General features: G+C 38.5%; 1 protein-coding gene across 1 annotated transcript; it reads right to left on the bottom strand.

Annotated features, from left to right (window-relative positions):
* Positions 1 to 565: 565 nt before the first annotated feature.
* LOC149828901 (polygalacturonase-like) lies at positions 566 to 14331 on the bottom strand. Its single transcript, XM_090017168.1, has 10 exons — positions 14142 to 14331; positions 4848 to 5047; positions 3709 to 3837; positions 3425 to 3595; positions 3313 to 3333; positions 3009 to 3216; positions 2582 to 2663; positions 2072 to 2180; positions 891 to 1007; positions 566 to 787 (listed from the first exon to the last, which is right to left on the bottom strand). The coding sequence occupies exons 1-10, from the start codon at positions 14329 to 14331 to the stop codon at positions 566 to 568; spliced, it is 1449 nt and encodes a 482-aa protein (XP_089873294.1).
* Positions 14332 to 18774: the final 4443 nt, after the last annotated feature.

Below are 18774 nucleotides of genomic sequence, written 5' to 3' on the forward strand. Positions count from 1 at the left end.
GGTCATATTGTATTTGCGAATGTTCTCCTGTTTCAAAAATAAAAATGGTACAACCAGGAGGATTTTCATAAATACAATATGACCTTTACAACCATGAGTTGCAAATGTTGTACTGTGTTTACGAATGTCCTACTGCTTGTATCCTTCTTTTTTTTATGAAGGTTAGCACATTTTGAAGCTACTCGCAAGAGTTGCGATGGTTGTGCTATATTTGCAGAAAGGTAAAACTGTTCTAAAAATCAAGAATCAAAATTTTGGATATATGAAAGATTTTATCAAATTGGTAGGTATTTCGCAAAATACGCCATTCGGAAAAGACAGTTTGACCATTTTTCCTTCTAATTCCCTCTGATTCACTTGGATCCGGACAAAGACTGAATTCCACAATCCATGACTAAGAATTTATGTAATATTTTGCAATTTATAATTTTGTATACAAAGTGCATTTCCACTAGCATCATCATCATCCCAACTACATGGGGTCGGCTTTGTGAGTGCTACTTATCCATACCTGTCTATCTAGAGTGACAACTTGGGATTTACATTTCCACTAGTATGTATACGATTAAAAACAAGGAGTGGGGACAACATTCCCTAGTGCACTCCCTTGCACATTATTACACACACTAGAAGAGGCACTCCAATCCTCACTAGTGAGATGAATGTTTTGCAGTACAATCCCTAAGCATGGTACATTTTGGCTGCAGTTAAACTTCATGGCCACCTTTGTTGCACTTGTTCCCTTTACATTCCTGTACACCACGTTGCTGATTGCTACTGTTGATTCCTATAGTAGTATAACATGATCATTATCAGCAAATATGGTCATGATGCAGGATGATAAAATAATTATTCAAACTTTCTTCCTTCTTGTATATGAATAAACTCACTTGCTCATGGCATGGAATTCTCGAGTCGCAGTAGTTTTGGTCAATGATTATAGGATTTGATACATTGTGCATCCTGACGTTTTGGAATAAGAAATCACGAGCCTGTCCAGAGCCTCCCTATTGTATTTAAATAAGCACATGCATTAGTCTACATGCTTGTGTGTGTGTTGGGGATGCAAACAGATCAGGTTTGGATCAACTAAATATATGAGAGTCGGATTTGGATCGGTCAGAACAGCCAAAAATCACATACTGGATCCGACCCATTTGCATCCCTAGCGTGTGTATGTGTGCAGCATGTGGTTGCACATGATGTGGAATTTCGGCATAAATTGTCATTCCAGGTTAGATATCACATATCAAAGGAACACCCAGAAGGGAAAGTGCTTCCCCACTAAGGGAGGTGTGAACCCCTTTTGATAGGAAAGATATTTTCTTGCATTTCGTATGAGAACCCTACTATATATTTCTCATGTAGATGTTTGTTTCACCTCCCTTAAAAAAGAGGCCCTCTTTACTACGAAAGAGGTTTAGGAAAAGGCATGAAACAAATACCCCCTTAAAAGAGAACAAGGTTTGGAACCCGAAAATCGATTTACGCATCAGTTCCATACTCTGACCGCGTGGTTTGGCTCGCTACATACAAAGTAGATCTGAGAAGCCATTTTCATTGGATTTTCCTGTTCCAACTGGATCCACAACATGATAAAAAATGAACAAGAGTCCAAAAAGATATAGACCCACTTGGATCCAACCCATGGTGTGGATTAGGAGCACATACAGGTTGGTTTCTAGTACTGTTCATTGCAATCTGAACTGCGCGGCGAAGCCTAGTGGGCTACTCATGATAAGGGGAACATGCAATTGATGGTGTGATGCCATAGAGTTCGGATCGGATGCAATCACATGGCACAAAATTTGTACATTAAGCACCTGATTGCCCTCCATCAGGCTTGGGCCCCACAACTGACAGGCCCTGTTCCCAAGATGGAGGGTGATCGGGTGCTTAATGCACAAATATTTGTGTAATCATATTGCACCTGATCTTTTCAGATGCCATATCATTGCAAGAATAAACGGCGATAGACGTGCCATGGACCTCATCTGTCCAGGGTTCCTTGGACCCGACCCGCTTTCGTTTCCTGGTTACCCAGACTAAAGCCCAGAAGCTAGCCTTTTACCTGCCATGTTTTGATCCTTAGCCCATTTGTTGTCCCAAATAGATTGACTCTATCAACTGTAACACTTGACACGTGAGCTTCTGAGTTCTCTGCTCCTAAGCTTCCAATGCTGTCACATTCACCATGAAGAACCACTTTGAAATTAATCAAGAAAAATGATTTGCTTATTTTAGTTTTCTATCCTAACATGATGTCTACCCACTAAGGTATCTCTGGATCATAGTGACAAAACGTTTAAAATGACAAATATCGGTAGCTAAAATCTTGTGAGAAATTGAAATTTTTTAAGTTTCTCATATTTTTGGCAAAATATCGGTAAAAATTAATTTTTAAAACAAAATTTTGATTTTTAAAAAATAAAAGTAAATTTTAAAACATTCAATTTCTCACAATATTTATATTTTTATCAGCTAGACAATTTATCATTTTTTTCAGTTATTATTTTGGAAAAAGATACTGATATTTGTCACTAATATATGTTCTGGATATGGGTTGGTAAGGAAATTTTACCTGATACCGTGTCCCGGTCCACAAGTTATATCTGTGGCTATGACATTCTGAGACCCGCTCACTATTGAGATACAGTCATCACCTTCATTTGAAAAAAAAAAGATTACAAAATAATCAAAAGCTGAGATTTGGGTCACAGCCTGAAATGGGTTCTCTCCATTAGTTTGAATTGGATATCCATTTTTAAGTTTTGGACATGGAACTCTCAAAGTATTTGGTTTGGACTTTCTTTTCATATGATTTTGAGATAAGGTGCCTTAGGACAATATTATCTGGTATTTTCTTTTTCTTTTTTTGGATAAAATCTTGGCATTTGTTTCCCTAACATTTTGACCTGGATTTCTGCCACAATACATCTTCAAATTGGAGTCTGCAAACTGTTATTTTTTTCTAATTGGATTTTTCCCATTTTGGAAAATTTTGATACCTGTTCTTATCATACTTCTCCTTATTAGAATGTTCTTGGTGCCTGTAACATGAATTCCATCTGTATTAGGACTTCTCCTTGGTGCGGTCACCATGAGCTTATCAACCTGAACATCAACACATCTTTCAAAGGAAACATGGATTTGTTGGCTGTCCTTGATTCTGAGGCCTCTTACTCTCAAATTGGTGCAGGAATAGAAGGTTACTGCCTGCTTAATTTCATGAAAAAATATTAGTTTCTCATTGGAGTTTGAGGTACAATTTCATTAGATAGATGATCAAATAAAAGGATTTGAAAGACATACCGTTGGTGCTGGTGTACAGGGCTGCAAAATTCATTAATTGAAAACTTAGTATCAGTATCATTAACAAAAGAAACAAAACAACTTCAATATTGTGTGAGTATATATTGTTTACATTGGATTTCACTATTTTACATGAATTTTCCCACCATGTCTCTCCATTGCCATTGATGGTTCCACTGCCCTCAACAGTAAGGTTATCAATGCTATAAAAAACAAGCCAGTGCCTCGGGTTTGATCCGATCCACTCGGAGCGATTACTGGGCGCTTGAATTGTTCCATGAATCTGAAATTTATGAGTTAGAAAAAAAAGGATTAAATGTAAATTCTCTTTGGCATAGTCTATTGCTGGGAAAATCATGGTTTCAAGTTTTCAAAATTTATATGATTTTACCTCACCTTTATGGTGATAGAAGAACTGCATGGACCAGAAAATCTTAATGGCTTCAAAAGAAAATCCTTATTCTGCGGCACCAAGAAAATAGAAGGAGCAGATGAACAGGCTGCTTCCCATGCGTTCCCAAATGCCTGACACACAAAGCAAAAAATTATCTCAAGCTGCTTAAATAATCTATAGTCAGATCATTAGGTAATATGAACAACTAGTTCAGTATTTTATGGTCAGCTTTAAAACATTTAAGTTACAAAATTCTAACCTTATTAAAAGAAACTTCAAATTGAGCAGAACGAGAAATAATGTGAAAAACAAAGTTTCTGCCATATCACGTCTTAGAAGAATTATAAATTTCCTCATGCACAGGATGAGGTAAAAGATATTGATTACTATTATATCTTGGTCATTTTTTTTCCTAGCAAGGCCAAGGTCAAAACCCTTTAATCACCTGCCGCACATTGGTAGGTTTTTGGTTGGTAAATTCCTTATGCTTTTCCCTGACTACCGGGGGATACACCCATCTTCGATCTTGTGTCAATGGGTGCTCCCTGCTGGTTTCGAACTCATGATATTCTGTCAACTTGGCTACATTCACAAGTTGCCCCCCATGGATCTTTTGTGGGGTCTGGGTGAAAGTTTTTAACCTCAATTCCACGTCACTTCTATTGTGGACCAAAATAAATCCTAAAATCAAGAGAAACATAAAACAATCACCCAACTTAACCAATGTTCACTGCCATGACAAAGCCTAAGTAAAATAAAGTCTAGCCATACCACTTTATGCTAGTATACTAACTCTCTTTGTAATTGGCACAAAATTATACAAAATAAACATATTTCACTGTAAAACATAGAAAAGTCCTATGTTCTAATAAATAAATAAAAAATTAAAATTTATATGACCTGGAAGCGGACCTGAAGAGAAGGTGCTGACCCCTTCGTTTCAGATTTGACTCCCACCAGGTGCTTCTAGCTGGTGGGCTCTGTAAGGGCTTGGTGTCTGTCACCTCACCCCAGGTTAAACCCAGCAGGGGTGTGGGTCATCATGTGACCCAGTTCTCGGTGAGGGTGCCTCGTTATAAAAAAGAAAAGAAAAGAAATAATATGAGAACTAATGTTGATTGGATTTAGTTTCTGTTTGTACCTCTGAATCATCAGAATATCCATCACCTGCAGCTCCAAAATCTTCAACATTCACAACCAATGGGGGACTCTCAGGGCTCATAGGCACCTCCTTCGGTTCATATGCAGCCATGTTTGCCAAACCACTCCCATGATCATGCTCTTCATCTTCAACGGTGCCATAGTAGACAGGGTGCCCACGTGTGCCCTCAACAGGGGCCCCTTCAAAGCAATCATAGGGTGAGGACTCATGGACCATGCAACAACAACTCAACAAAACAGAGGAGCCCAACATGATGAGAGAGACTAATTTTCTCTCTCTACCCATCTTTCTTCTTTCCTTCATTCTATCTTTCTCAGATGGGCAGATGAACGGACAGATTGGAAGATGGGAGAATCTAACGGAAATGCATAATGGAGCTCATTTATAGAGAGAGATGAAACGGTAATTTGGAGAACGTGTAGAGAGAGGGAGAGATTGTACTTTTCACTCCACCTCCATCCACCCATACATGGTGGAAAGAAGAGCTTTCAACTCCATGATATCAAGAAAAGTATGGATTGGAATGCAAGAGATTCAGACGAAAACGTTTTATTTTTAGGTCAGTTCCCCCACACCACCCCTTCCATTTCCCACCTGTTCACTCATAATGTCAATTTATTTCCATAGTAGCCTCTCTCATTTCAAAGAATTATTGTTTTTTTAATTGTTAGCAGAAAAATAGTTACTTGACCCAGGAGCATATTTGGAAAACAAGCCGTGAGAACTGAAATTGCTGAATGCTGAGATGTTTAATATTTGCACAGGTGACAGTTATTATTATTATTATTATTATTATTGCATTCTGCTACTTTTCAGTTGTCATGTTTTCCAGCTTTTTATCTGTTAGTAAATATTTGCAGTTTATAGAAATTCACCAAGAATAGCAATTACTTGCACGTTTAATACGGCACAAGTTTAATACATAAAGATGAGGGTCATCATTACCATGTTCCAAATTTCACGTTGCGTTTACCTTGTGGTTTGCTCAAAGTAACCAAAAATATCAATTTCATGCAACAATCAGACTAGCTAACATGACACGTTTGTGATGGTTGTTATAAACAGCGACAAATTGGCTAATCTAGTCCTTCGTGGACTTGATGTACCGAGATCTAACGGTTCATGTTTCGAACATGTGTCGAAGGTTGACCTCATCAAACTAGACCAAGTCATGAAAAACCATAGCAGAGTCTCAAGTTTGAAGTTGCATGGAACAATCATGTTAGCCAAGCCAGTAAAGTGATGTGTAAATTTCAATTCCTTTTCCTTTAAAGTTGCCTAATTAGTTCGTTGTGGAGCCAACCAGATCAAGCTGAATTGAGCTACTAAGCCCCAAGACAAAGTGGGGATTCTTTTGCAGTAGTCCTTGATTATAAGGAAAGAAGTAGAGGGCAAATTCATGCATGAAATATCTGTCCTTTTTGTTTCCTCTACTTCCTAGCTACAATTCATCGCATGCACTTCACCCGTCACCCATCCACAATCTACTGTTTTCCAAACCACGTTTATTATTATTAGTGTTCTGCTATGTGAGAGAGAGAAAGAGTAACGTTTGGTGGTTGGATAAACTTCTCATATTGTGCGTGCAATTGAATGACTCTAGTTAGGGTGACGTTTGGAGGTAGACGGTAAACCGAATTTGCATGTGCAGGTGTAAGTTTATCATTTCATCAAAGGTGCTCCTATAGAGAGTTTCTCAAGGGAACCATTTTTAGAAAATCTAAAATACACAACTTCCATCAAACACATCAAGGCAAACTCTTCATTCCTTCTCCAAGAGTTATCGAAAGTTTAAAACCACAGTGACAAATATCACAATCTTTAAAAAAAAGGTTAAAAAATATGGTACTTTGTCATGTGTTTTAAATGTTTATTATGTCATGATATATTGAACATGTAAATGATATCATTCCTTTTTAAATGTAAACACAATAATAATATGGAATTTCTACATTCATGGTATATTGCCTTATATTATCTTTCATCTATGTTTTTTTGCTTTTATTCTATTTTGTCATGTAATTTTTTTGTCAAAATCCTCACAATAAAATCCTGCGAAAAAATAAATTATTTGAGAATCTCATGAGAAGTTCACAGTAAAATAAATTGGTGTTTTACTTTTAACTTTGTTTTATGAACACAACCCAGGGCACTAAAACCAAGTGGACACAACAATCTTGAGAATATTGTACTTCTTCCACATTTAGATGAGAAGAGTTCCTCCCATATTCAATATCAACCCATCTTAGTGATCTTGACTCTCAGTCAATGGGTGCAAAGTATCTATTTCTTGGCCCAGTGTTGCACCCTCCTGAAAATTTGAATTCGGATTGGATGCAATCAGAGATGGAGTCAGGGCCCCAGTTGGTGGATCTGGATGGCAATGAAACGGAGTTCCGCAGACTCAGGCGAATTGAACCTGCTGGAGTTAGGCTTGGTCGTGTGGGTTATGTGCCTTGCGGGTACAGTGGGTAGGAAGCTGAGGGATTCTCGGGGTTACAGAAGAAGTACTTGTAGGTTTAGGCTGGACCGGTTGGCCAGGCCACCTACTAGGGCCTTCTATTTTGGAGGGGCTTCCAAATTTTGGATTTCAAAGAGAAACCATCAGAAACACTGTATCAAAAACGCCTTGCAGATTCCTTCCTGCCCATAAGGTATCTTCATTCCCATTTAGTTGCGTTAATTCGACAACACCAACATGGTTTTTGGTTTTCTTGCATTATGTGTTCTGTGGAACTAAATTCTAGCTCAATTTTGGGTACCAATCACAGTCACAAACTGCCAATTATCAGAAAGGTTCTACAACGGCTAGTCCAATTCAAAAGACTCCATCTTTCCAATGACTAGAGCTCACGGAAGCATTCTCTTTGTAAATGGAAGGCAAAGAAGTAGAGTCAGGTGTTTACGTTCCGCTCTTGCAAGAGTGTCTAGAGAGGAAGTCTGTATCTGAAGCTTAGGCTCTGCAGGACCACATGATTAAGACAGGCTTTCATAAGAATCTCTTTCTTTCCTCTTTCATGATCAATGTCTATGCAAAATGTGGTCGGATGGAATCCACGCGCAGAGTGTTCGATAAAATGCCTCGACGAAATGTTGTTACATGGACGACCTTGATGACTGGGGTTATATATACACACAATTCTCTATCAAAGTCCATAGCTGAGGTCTTCCGCGAGTTGTTAGAGTCTGGTGCTTTTCCTATAAACTATACGTTGGGAACTGTTTTGAGTGCATGCTTTTCCTATAAATTTTTTATAAATGGAGTTTCATTGGCAACCGATTTTGTTTGACTGGTAGTCTGTGACACTAGGAAGTATGTTTTTTGGCTTAGGATTTAGATGCATAGCCCAAGATATATAGTTTTGATGAATTAGGCATAAATATTTCATTCTTTTTAGTGTACTAAAAATCTCATTTTAAGTTATGTGGATGTAATGAGAAGATATATCAAGAAAACAATAAAAAAATTTATGTATAATGAAAAAAAAAATTAGGGCCTTAACTTCTCTTGAGCGGCCCCTAGTTTAGGACAAATCGGGGCGGATTGGACTTGGTGAGTGGTTTGGGTAGGAGTTTAGGTTCAAAATGCATAGAGATTAGTCTGAGAGCTCACTTGAAACGTGTTATGGGGTATGGTATACATTCCAAAGGTCTAGGATATGAGATTTGGCTTCAGAGAGGGTTGGTGATGTCGAATGGTCAAAACCACATGGGGTTTCCTAATCAATAAGGTTGTTTTAGTGAGATTAGTTCTAAAGGTTGTCACTGGGTTTCAACGGAGCTTTTTGGGCTTAAGTGACAGTGTCTAGAATGTGAGTAAAGGTCTGGACAATGGCTGGTCTATGGGGAAAAGCCATGAACAATCAAAAGATGTCAGTTATGACCATTCAGGTAGGACAAGTTCTCGGTAGGATGCGGTTTCGGGTTTTGGGTTATGAAAATTTGACAAAGGCTGTCTAAGGATGGGGTTGGGCTAGGATAAGGGTTAGAGTTACCTGGGAAGGTCTAGGGAAGCACTAGTAGGGGTTGGACCAGTAGAACCATGGTTGGGGATCATCACCACGTTAGACTTTCGTAGAGGACTACGTGGCACCAAGGTAGCATAGGGTGAGCCTAGCTAAGGGATGACCTGGATCAGCTTTGCTTGATTCCTCAAGCTTGGCTTAGGGCAGAGCCTAAGAGAAAGAAGAGAAGACATCAATGGGGTAGGGCGTCAGAGAAAGAGATGTCCATGGAGAGAAGAGAGAGAAAGAGAAGAGGTGGAGAAAATTCAACTCATAAGTTGTATATTCATAATGTCATGTCATAAACCAAAACAAGGGGACCTCATGCCTCTATTTATAGTGCTTGGACCGGGTATGGGTTTAGCTACAATCCAACAAGTAAAATCCAAATCATAAAACCCATACACTCTTTAACTGCCAAAATAAGACCTAACTGGCAGTAAAAACCAATGTTATCAGTATCGGTGCATATCAGCCTGTATAAGTCAATACACATCCTATCGACAAAATTTTGATATGTTGCAAGTCTGAATCAACTACTTTTAATAAATATAAAAACATACCAAAAAAAATTAACATTATTCTAGAATTATTCTAATAGTTTTAACATATATCACGTTATGATTGACACATAATTATTTTAATCTGAGTATCAGTATCGACTGATATAACTGAATTGGTGGCCCAATGATTCAGAGCCAATATCGATACTGACAACATTGGTTAGAACTAGACTAGGAAAAGGGGGTCAGTTGGACTGACTGGAGACCCTTCTAAATTAGATCCTAACTATATCTAAAACTTATTAAAATACTAATTTAAAAAATAGAAACATTGACTTACTGGGACCATGCATACTTTTTGAAAAAGTGTGGAAAGTAGGAAAGTGGAGTTGATGTTTTTCACTTTCCTTTCTTCTTCTCCATCAAAATTGGCCCCATTAGTTTGACTTTCTACTCCTTCTAAGTTGGCACCCCCCATGGATCCTACTTACTTATCTTCTCCTTCACTCTAGTGTGAACATGTGTTCATTGACTTTTCTTGTATGAGAGAAGCCAAGTCAGCAACCACATCACTTCCTTGGCCCCACTTTGACTTGTGAAACCCATTTTGATTGAATAAGGTGGCAATTGGATCCTAGAGCAATAGATTGGATATTTTATCTGAATTTTAGACTATAACACGTCCACCACGCTCTACTACACATTTTCCCCTTGGTGCTATGTTTTGGAACCTCCTTGATCGAGTTATCATTTCCACATTGTCAAATTCTTCACCGTCGTGAACCTACTCAACTAGAGACTTTCACATCTTTCGCTCGTATCTCCACCACCTTATGATTTTTAGGATAACGATATGCTGGAACTCACACAAATTCTCATGGAATACATCCACAATAGTCGAAGGCTCACATGACATGGCTTGAGGCGAGGTAAATAAAAAATAAAACAAGTTTTTACTTCTTCAAGGATTGTCAGTCACTAGGTTACTAGTGGGGACAAAATAAAATGGGAAACAAGATTGCCATATCAGCCCACCTTGGGTTAGCAGACATGACCATGACATTAGGTGCATGGGTGTATGAGCCTGGGTCAGCTCTCATTTGGTACTTTCCTGCACCATTTCCCTGCAAACTTTCTTCTTATCTACTACACCACCTAGCACTCGTGTGCCTTATCTACTCATGAACGATCTTGCATAGGTGAGTTTCCCATGAAGGAGCCCACTTTATCAATGGTATATCCGACCTCAAGTTCTACTTGAATCAAATGTGAGGTTTAATCAACCTCATGCATTGCGTTGATTCCATGATTTCTCTTTTGTTGTTTCATAATTGTTACCCAACTTTCAAGTCAAGTTGATTATAGGAAAAGGAGTTTGTGACCTTGATGTGCGACAACAAACACGGGATAAGTGAAGCTCTAAGGCTCAATCAGACCTTGGGTGTCTTGACGAAAGTGTGCATCTCATGTACTAGAGAAGAACACATTGCTCATGACTCCATACTGAATGAGTTGTATGTACGGCTATGAGCATAAATGTTCCCTACAATTGGATTTGCGAGTTGTAGCAAGGAAAGGTGTGAGGCTGCAGTTGGGTGAACTTCATGACTATTGATTTATGTCACCTTCAAATTGTTGGGATTGACCAATTTTGCAGTGCTCCCCCTGTTGGTCTCCTTTTCTTCATAGGTAAGGAAACTCATGACTGTTAGCGAGCATCTTTGTTTGCTTGCAAAAGACAACACCCATGTAGGGGTTGTTGACACTTTTGAGCCCTTATATAACTTAGAAGTTACCTTCCACGTGCAGCCCATTTTAAGCTACCATAGATCAGACCAAGCAGTGGGTGACCCAGTTTGGGCATCCTTTCTATTACTAGCTTAACGTTCGGTCAGTCCAACAAGCATAAGACATGAGACAATGCCCTAAATTTTCAAATAGGGCAAGATCTTATCGTGACCGGGTTTGGCTTATTCATGCATGACTTGAGTTATAGTCATTTTCACCATGCAGTCTATTGCATTCGGTTGTTGACTAGGCCGAGCCATGGGTGGCTCAGTTTGAGTGCCCTGTACGCTCGAGTGTGCATTGGTTTCTGCAACCTGATGGGTATGATCCCCCTTGTGAACAGTATTGTTGTCATTGTGACTACACTAGGGTGATGCGGGCTGGTCAAGCTACCATCCTGGATGGACGTGCTCTCAACCCATGGTGCATTATTGTGGTTTCAAGGATGGCCACACCAAGGAAGGAACCACTATCAGTGGCGAATCTACCAGTGGGGTATTCAACTTCGCAAAATGGTCGTGTAGGGGTTGGAGCCTCCAAAAGCCACTACCACAACTAGCTTGCGATTATGCCATACACACAGGAGTTGATCACAGACAAGGTGACTGCTCTTTCTTTGACCGAGAGCTGAACATGAACTCTTTTGTTGCGTGCTTGTTTGCCATGTCCAAGATTGTTGGGTTGTTAACATGCATCACTCTCTTCAATCTACTTAGATTCTTGCACACATTTACTATGGTGTTTAGTCTTTTTGTTGGCAAAACTTCTTATGTAAAAATTTGATAATCATCAATCATCCTTCTCCATTTGGATTTGCTTTGTTCGAACAAATGGAGTAAGGATATAAAGTGAATCATGGGCACCCTATAGTGGAGTGTCCACAACAGGTTTCTATAGAACATATCCATGTTTATCACATGTGTTTCCTCTGTTGGCTCAACTCTAATAGCAATATGATCCTCCATATGGTGTTTGAGTTTCTCAACCATTTTTACCAACACAATTTTCATCCTTTCATTCGGATCAAATCCCATATCATTAATTATTTCACGATTATGACTATATCTGAATGTAACGTTTGAAGCAAATCACAGAATTCATACATGTCCTCAATCCGGGTCTTGTGACTTGACAAGAACCGTGATCTGTGTCGCTCAAATTTTATTATGAAATTATGGGGTATCTTTGGAGTTTGTGGTCAAAGGTTGGGGTCACTTGGTCAATGAATGGGTTATTTTAGATGGAGTTATGCGGACTCAGGTAGATTGAACCTGCTGGACTTAGGCTTGGGTGAGTGGGTTATGGGGCTTATGGTCTTCACCCATGCAGGTACGATGGGTAAGAGGTCAAGAGATTCTCGGGGTTATATGAGAAGAGGTACTTGTAGGTTTAGGACAAATCGGATAGCCAGGTTAAATTAGATTGGATTTGGTGAGTGGTTTGGGTAAGAATTTAGGTTCAGAATGGGTAGGGTCTGGTCTAGGAATTCTTCGGATGCCTTGGGACATAGGCAGTGGGTTTGATATATGTTCCAAAGGCCTGGGATACTAGGTTTGGCTTCAGAAAGGGTTGGTGATGTCAAACAGTTAAAACTATGCAAGGATTCCTAATCAATAAGGCTATTTTCGGCAGATTTGTTCTAAGGGTTATCATCAAGGTTCAATAAAGCTTCTTGGGGTTAGGTGACAGTGTCTAGGATGTGAATGAAGGTTTGAATAATGGCTGGTCTATGAAAACAACCGTGAACAATCTAGAGATGTCAGTTTTGTTCAATCAGTTAGGACAAGTTTTCGGTAGGATGCAATTTCGGGTTTTGGATTCTAAAAAAATGGCAAAGCCTCGATAAGGCTAGGATTAGAGTTAGAGTTACATGTAAAGTACTAAGGAAGCATCAAGAGGGGTTGAGCCAGCAGAACCATGGCTGGTGATCGACACCATATTGGACTTTCATAAAAGACTAGGTGACACCAGGGTAGCGCCTGGGTGACCCTAGTTGAGGGATGATCTAGACCAGCTTGGGCTCAGACCTAGCCTAGGATAAAGAAGAGAATATATCAATGGGGTAGCGACCTTAGAGAGAGAGGGACATCTGGGGAAAAAAGGGAGAGAGAAAGAGAAGAGAAAGGGACCTCAGGTCTCTATTTATAGTGCTTGGCCAAGGTATGGGTTTAACTCCAATCCAAAAAGTTAAATCCAAACCATAGAACACATATACCTTCTAATTGTCAAAACAATACCTAACTGACAATCAAAATTAGACTAGAAAGGGGGTCAATTAGATTTACTGGAGTCCATCCCTAACCAGTTCCTAACAAGATCTAAAACTTACTAAAATACTAATTTAAAAAATAGAAACATTGACTTGCTAGATACATGCACACTTTTTTGGGAAAGTATGGAAAGTAAGAAAGTTTTTTCACTTTTCTTTCTTCTTCTCCTCCCAAGTTGGCCCCCTATGGGCCCCAGTAGCTTGACTTTCTCCTCCTTTCAAGTTGACACTCTCCCATGTGCCCAACTTGCTTACCTTCTCCTTCACTCTAGTGTGGACATGTGTCCATTGACTTTTCTTCTAGAAGAAGAGCCATGTCAACAACTGCATCACGTCCTTGAGCCTCACTTTGACTTAGAAAACCCCTCTTGACTGGATGAGTTGGTAATTGGATCCTAGATCAATGGATTGAATATTTTTTCTGAATTTTGGATCGTAACACCTAGAGCCAGTCAATTATGGGCATCCATGCTAAGAACTTGAGATTTTGCTGGGATTGGTCATCTATGGATAAGTTTAAGTTTTTGAACTTAGCTAGGGACCACGTCAGAGTCGTCCATCAAATCTGAGACCTCAACATACACATTGCGCTAAGGCTGGATTTGTATCCAAGATGTTGGATGGATTTGGGGAATTTGAATGGTTGTTTGGAAGAATATGGATTCCACCTCTGATAGGGAGAATCAAGAGTTTTTTGGTCCTAGCGTACTCAACAGAGAACCATAGACCACCACCCCACGATGATTTTTCAACACTATCCATCTCACCACAACCACCACCCACCTCTTGAAAAATGGCACCAAAGAAGCTCCACCACTACCACCCCATGATGATTTTCTACCACCACCACCATCACCATCATCACCCACCTCCCAAAAAACACGCCGAAGAAGCTCCATTACCACCCCCTCCTTGTCTCTCTCATTTTTTTAAAAATTTTCATTTTTTTTCTCATGCTACTCAAACAAGTGAAAATTTTTCATTTTAGAAAATATATCATATCAAAACTTCTCATAAGAAAAAGTCTCCTTTCCTATGAGAGTTTTTCTTTATCCAAATGTGCCCTATGAATTCCATAATCCATGACTAGGAATTTATGTACTATTTTGCAATTTATAATTTTGTATGCACTTAAAAACAAGGAGTGGGAATGACTTTTCTCAGTGCACTCCCTTGCACATTATTAGACATGCTAGAAGAGGCACTCCAATCCTCACTAGTGAGATGAATGTTTTGCAATACAATCCCTAAGCATGGCACATGTTGGCTGCAGTTGAATTTCACGACCACCTTTGTTACAGTTATTCCCTTTACATTCCTTACACCACATTGTTGATTGCTACTGCTAATTCCTATAATACAATATGATCACTATTAGGCAAGTATGGTCATATATGATGAGAAATGAACTCACAGTTTTTTCCTTCTTGTATATAAATGAACTCACTTGCTCATGGCATGGAATTCTTGAGTCGAAGTAGTTTTGGTCAATGATTATATGACTTGATACATTGTGTATCCTAATATTTTAGAATAAGAAATCACGAGCCTTCCCTAAACTTCCTTATTTTATTTGAACAATCACATGCATTAGAATATATGCCAATTTCTCTTGTGTATGATCACATGCATGTGTTTGTGTGTGTGTGCACACATTCTCATGGAATTTCATGGGAAGCAATGGATCAGTTCTTGGTTGAATATCACACTCAAGGGAAGCCATTTTCTATTGAAAGGGACACCCAAGAGGAAAAGTGTGTTGGAATTCTAGGATTATGGTGTGTGCATTTTGTGAGGTAGGAGAGAATAGAGAGAAGAATAGGGAAGAATGGGAGATTGGGGAAATGGCCTACATCAAGAGGGATATCCATATTTTAGGATTCATATTTTTGTATGTGCATGTGCTAGGTATATATAACCTTGGAGTGGCCATTCCTAATCTCAACCTAACTGTTACCTTGGATTCCCAAACATGTTGGGAATCCAATGAGTTGTGGGCCCACCACTCTTTTGTGGCTCATATTTCAATGACCCATTAAAGTTAGTCATTGGATTCTCTTGTGAGATCCAATGACTAACTTTAGATTCAATACCTAGATCCAATATATGTATGAATTATGGGTTTCATTTGTGAGATCCTATGGCCACACTAGATCCAATATCAGAATCTAACATCTCTCACTTGGACATATAAGATGAACATCCAGATTATATTATAAATGGTGCAAAATGTTTTGAATATAACACTTTGTAACAAAACATACACCAAATAATCTTGCACAATTCCTTGGGTTATATTAATATCTAAGTATGATATTTTTCTCACATGTTATGAGTTATTTTCATATAATCATGTAACTTTTTCATCATTCATTCTCAAGTACAAGGTTTTCACACATGCTATGGGTTATTTCCCAAATAGCTATGTGTAATTTTCTTTATTTTTAAGTATGATATTTTTCATGCATGCTATGGGTTATTTTCTACATAGTCATGTGGTCTTTCTATCATCATATGAACTATGATTCTTTTCCCATATAGTATGGATTTAGTCATAAAATCATCCTTTCATGCACTCATTTCACATAATTATATGGGTTTATCATCATGTCATAATTTAAATTATAGCCTGTATTATGCAATATTATGTTCAAACAAATATATCATATTATAGGTCTCACTTTTTTAATTAGTCATGGGGTTTTTATGACTCTTCTATGACAATACTATCAGACATTATCATGCACACTAGTGCAATATTATAGATTTTTATCAACTTATGGATCTATGATAAATTATGATTTGCCAAACATAGAAAATACTCTCACCTTTCAAAACTTTCACTATAGTTAATACTCTCACTATCCATGTGCATCATCATCATATGCAACATGCTTAAATCCTCATCAGGTTAAATGCCATCTGATTATTTTAGATTGATATCTTTTCGAATCCATCACTAGATATATTCAATAAGAGAATCCAATAAGGAATTGTTCAAATTATACATGCATCAAACTATACATAGTTCCACGTAACCAAGTTAAATAAACTTGAATGCCATTACACTAATTTGGAACCACAATAAATCTGTAAGACCAAACAAGCATATCCATAAGTACATGTGATGCAATCATATAAAGCGTTCTCAAATCTCATACGGATACAACTCATATGTATCATGTACAAATTTTATTCGGACTATAACTAGGTTTATGTCACACCTCAAGTTTTGACTCAAAACCAATTCTAAAACTACATATCAGTACTTTGATCCATGTTGAGTTATTTTACTCAATACTCTAATTATCTCAAAAAACATAAGAAGACCCATTCAAGTATGATAATAGTTCAAGAATGTTCAATGCTATTTCATAGATAAAAAAATATTCAACTAGATCTATTCAGGTTTAAGCAGGTCCATTATGTATTACTGGATCCAACTAAGTCTATGTCACCCTAATTGATCCAATAGATCTTGGTCCAATTAAACTTGATCCATCATAAAAACTGGATCAATAATAAGTCATACCAGATCCATATATTAGTATGATCCAAAACATAAATTAACTCATAAAACATATCAAAAATAATCTGCAATTATATAAAGTATTTCAAGATCCAATATAGAACCATGCTAAAAATCCAACCTCTCATATACCAAGGTAGAGATCATTATAATTGGATCCAAAAAACAAAAAATAACCATGAGTTTTTGGATCACAAAAATTTAATATATCTAAATTCCATGGATATTACCTTAATCAAATATCAAACTCATGAAAATAATTCATGATCTAAATAATATATCTAAACCTATCTTGATAAATCACTGAGAGGTATTCAGCATACCAAAAACACTTTTATACAAAATCAAAAAAGTTAGAAGGCAATTCTAGGTGAAAACAACAAACCAAAACACTAAAACAAAAATTTTAAAACTTTCTAAGTTAAATAAAAATTTTCAGGTGTTTTTCTACAATTTCAAAAAAATAAAACATATTTTGGAAAATATAGACATAGTAATCTTGTGGGGTATTTTCCATAGAGCAAGCATGTTTCTAGAATTTCCCAGAAATAGAGGTCTCTGTTCTAAAAATATAGGGCACAAATGCAAAATTAGAAAAAGAATAGGGGCAAATTTATAATCAAACTTAATAAAAGGATATAACTAGAATTATCAAAAAAGAAAGGGGGTACGAAAGTAAAAACACTTTAAGTGTATAAAACTAAAAATTTGAGGGTTCTTAATTTTTTTTAAACCCTAGCCCCCATTTCTTCTTTCATTTTTTGTTGTTGTTTCCTCTGTGACTGCTGCTGTCGATAAAGGGGTCTTCACCACCTATTGGCTCTGGCAGCTTCTGGCACCACCGACTAGCAGAGGGGTCTCCACCACCTACTGTGAACCATCGGATACCTACAGCGGCCAACGAGTTCCTTTGCCCTCTTCAGCTCTGCCGCTTCCATGCTAACCCACACAGATTCTTGGGCTGATAAAGACCGTGGTGGTCCTTATCATGAAGAATTTGTCCTTCAACCACATGCTTGGCTGGATGAAGCACCTCAACCCGGAGATCAACGGTGTCACAGGCTCTGAGTTGAATCCCCTCAATGCCATAGATGCTAGCTCTGTCGCCTTCCACCACAAGTGTCACCCAAGCCTCCATTGCAGATAAAGCAAAAAACAGATCCACCTCCTCCTGTGACCACCCGATGCTGGCAGCGATGTCACCCCTGACATCACCGTAGAGGGTCTCTATTGGCACTGACTTCAACAATAGTGCCACTGTAGTGGGTCTCCTCCACCCCTGACACCCACAATGACACTGTTGTAGGAGTGTTCTCTTCTGACACTGGCTTTGGCAGCGACGCCACCTTTGGCGGTTCCACCGCCTTTTGGTAGCTTTGCTGGTTTTTTAGAAGACGATCTCGGTGTCGAGGATGAATCCATTGACCTGCCGATTGTGGACCTCCTGACCCTCAACCTCATGATTGATCGCCAAAGCACCTCACTTTTCATTGTCATGAAAACCCCCGATGACCTCCATATTCACCAAAGCTACAAGTCCTACGACGAGTACATTAACCGATAACCCAAGAAGACACTCATTGATTTTCCCCTTTTCCTCTTTTTTTTCTCTTGCAGCTTCCTCTACTGACACCGTACTTTGGCAGCTCTGCCAAGTTCAGCTGGTCGATAGTGACTGCCTCTCTCTAGCAACACACGACGAAGGGATCCACTTTGTTTTGTCATGCAACACTGGCAGGAAAATCATTTGATGGAGGGGCTTCCACCTCCACACATGCAACCCCTGACATCGACTGTAAATGGCATCAAGTTT

Source organism: Nuphar pumila, chromosome 9 (assembly GCF_984573655.1).
Source record: "Nuphar pumila chromosome 9, dmNupPumi1.hap1.1, whole genome shotgun sequence".
NCBI classification, from domain to species: domain Eukaryota; kingdom Viridiplantae; phylum Streptophyta; class Magnoliopsida; order Nymphaeales; family Nymphaeaceae; genus Nuphar; species Nuphar pumila.

Excerpts from the sequence above, each read along its gene's own strand:
- LOC149828901 (XM_090017168.1), bottom strand. The coding sequence starts at position 14,331 with ATGGAGCTTCTTCGGCGTGTTTTTTGGGAGGTGGGTGATGATGGTGAT. Across the intron at positions 5,048-14,141 it reads GGTCTATGGTTCTCTGTTGA|GGGCCCCTGTTGAGGGCACA; the intron begins GTACGCTAGGAC and ends ATTGCTTTGAAG. Across the intron at positions 2,664-3,008 it reads GAGAAGTATGATAAGAACAG|GTGATGACTGTATCTCAATA; the intron begins GTATCAAAATTT and ends TTTCAAATGAAG.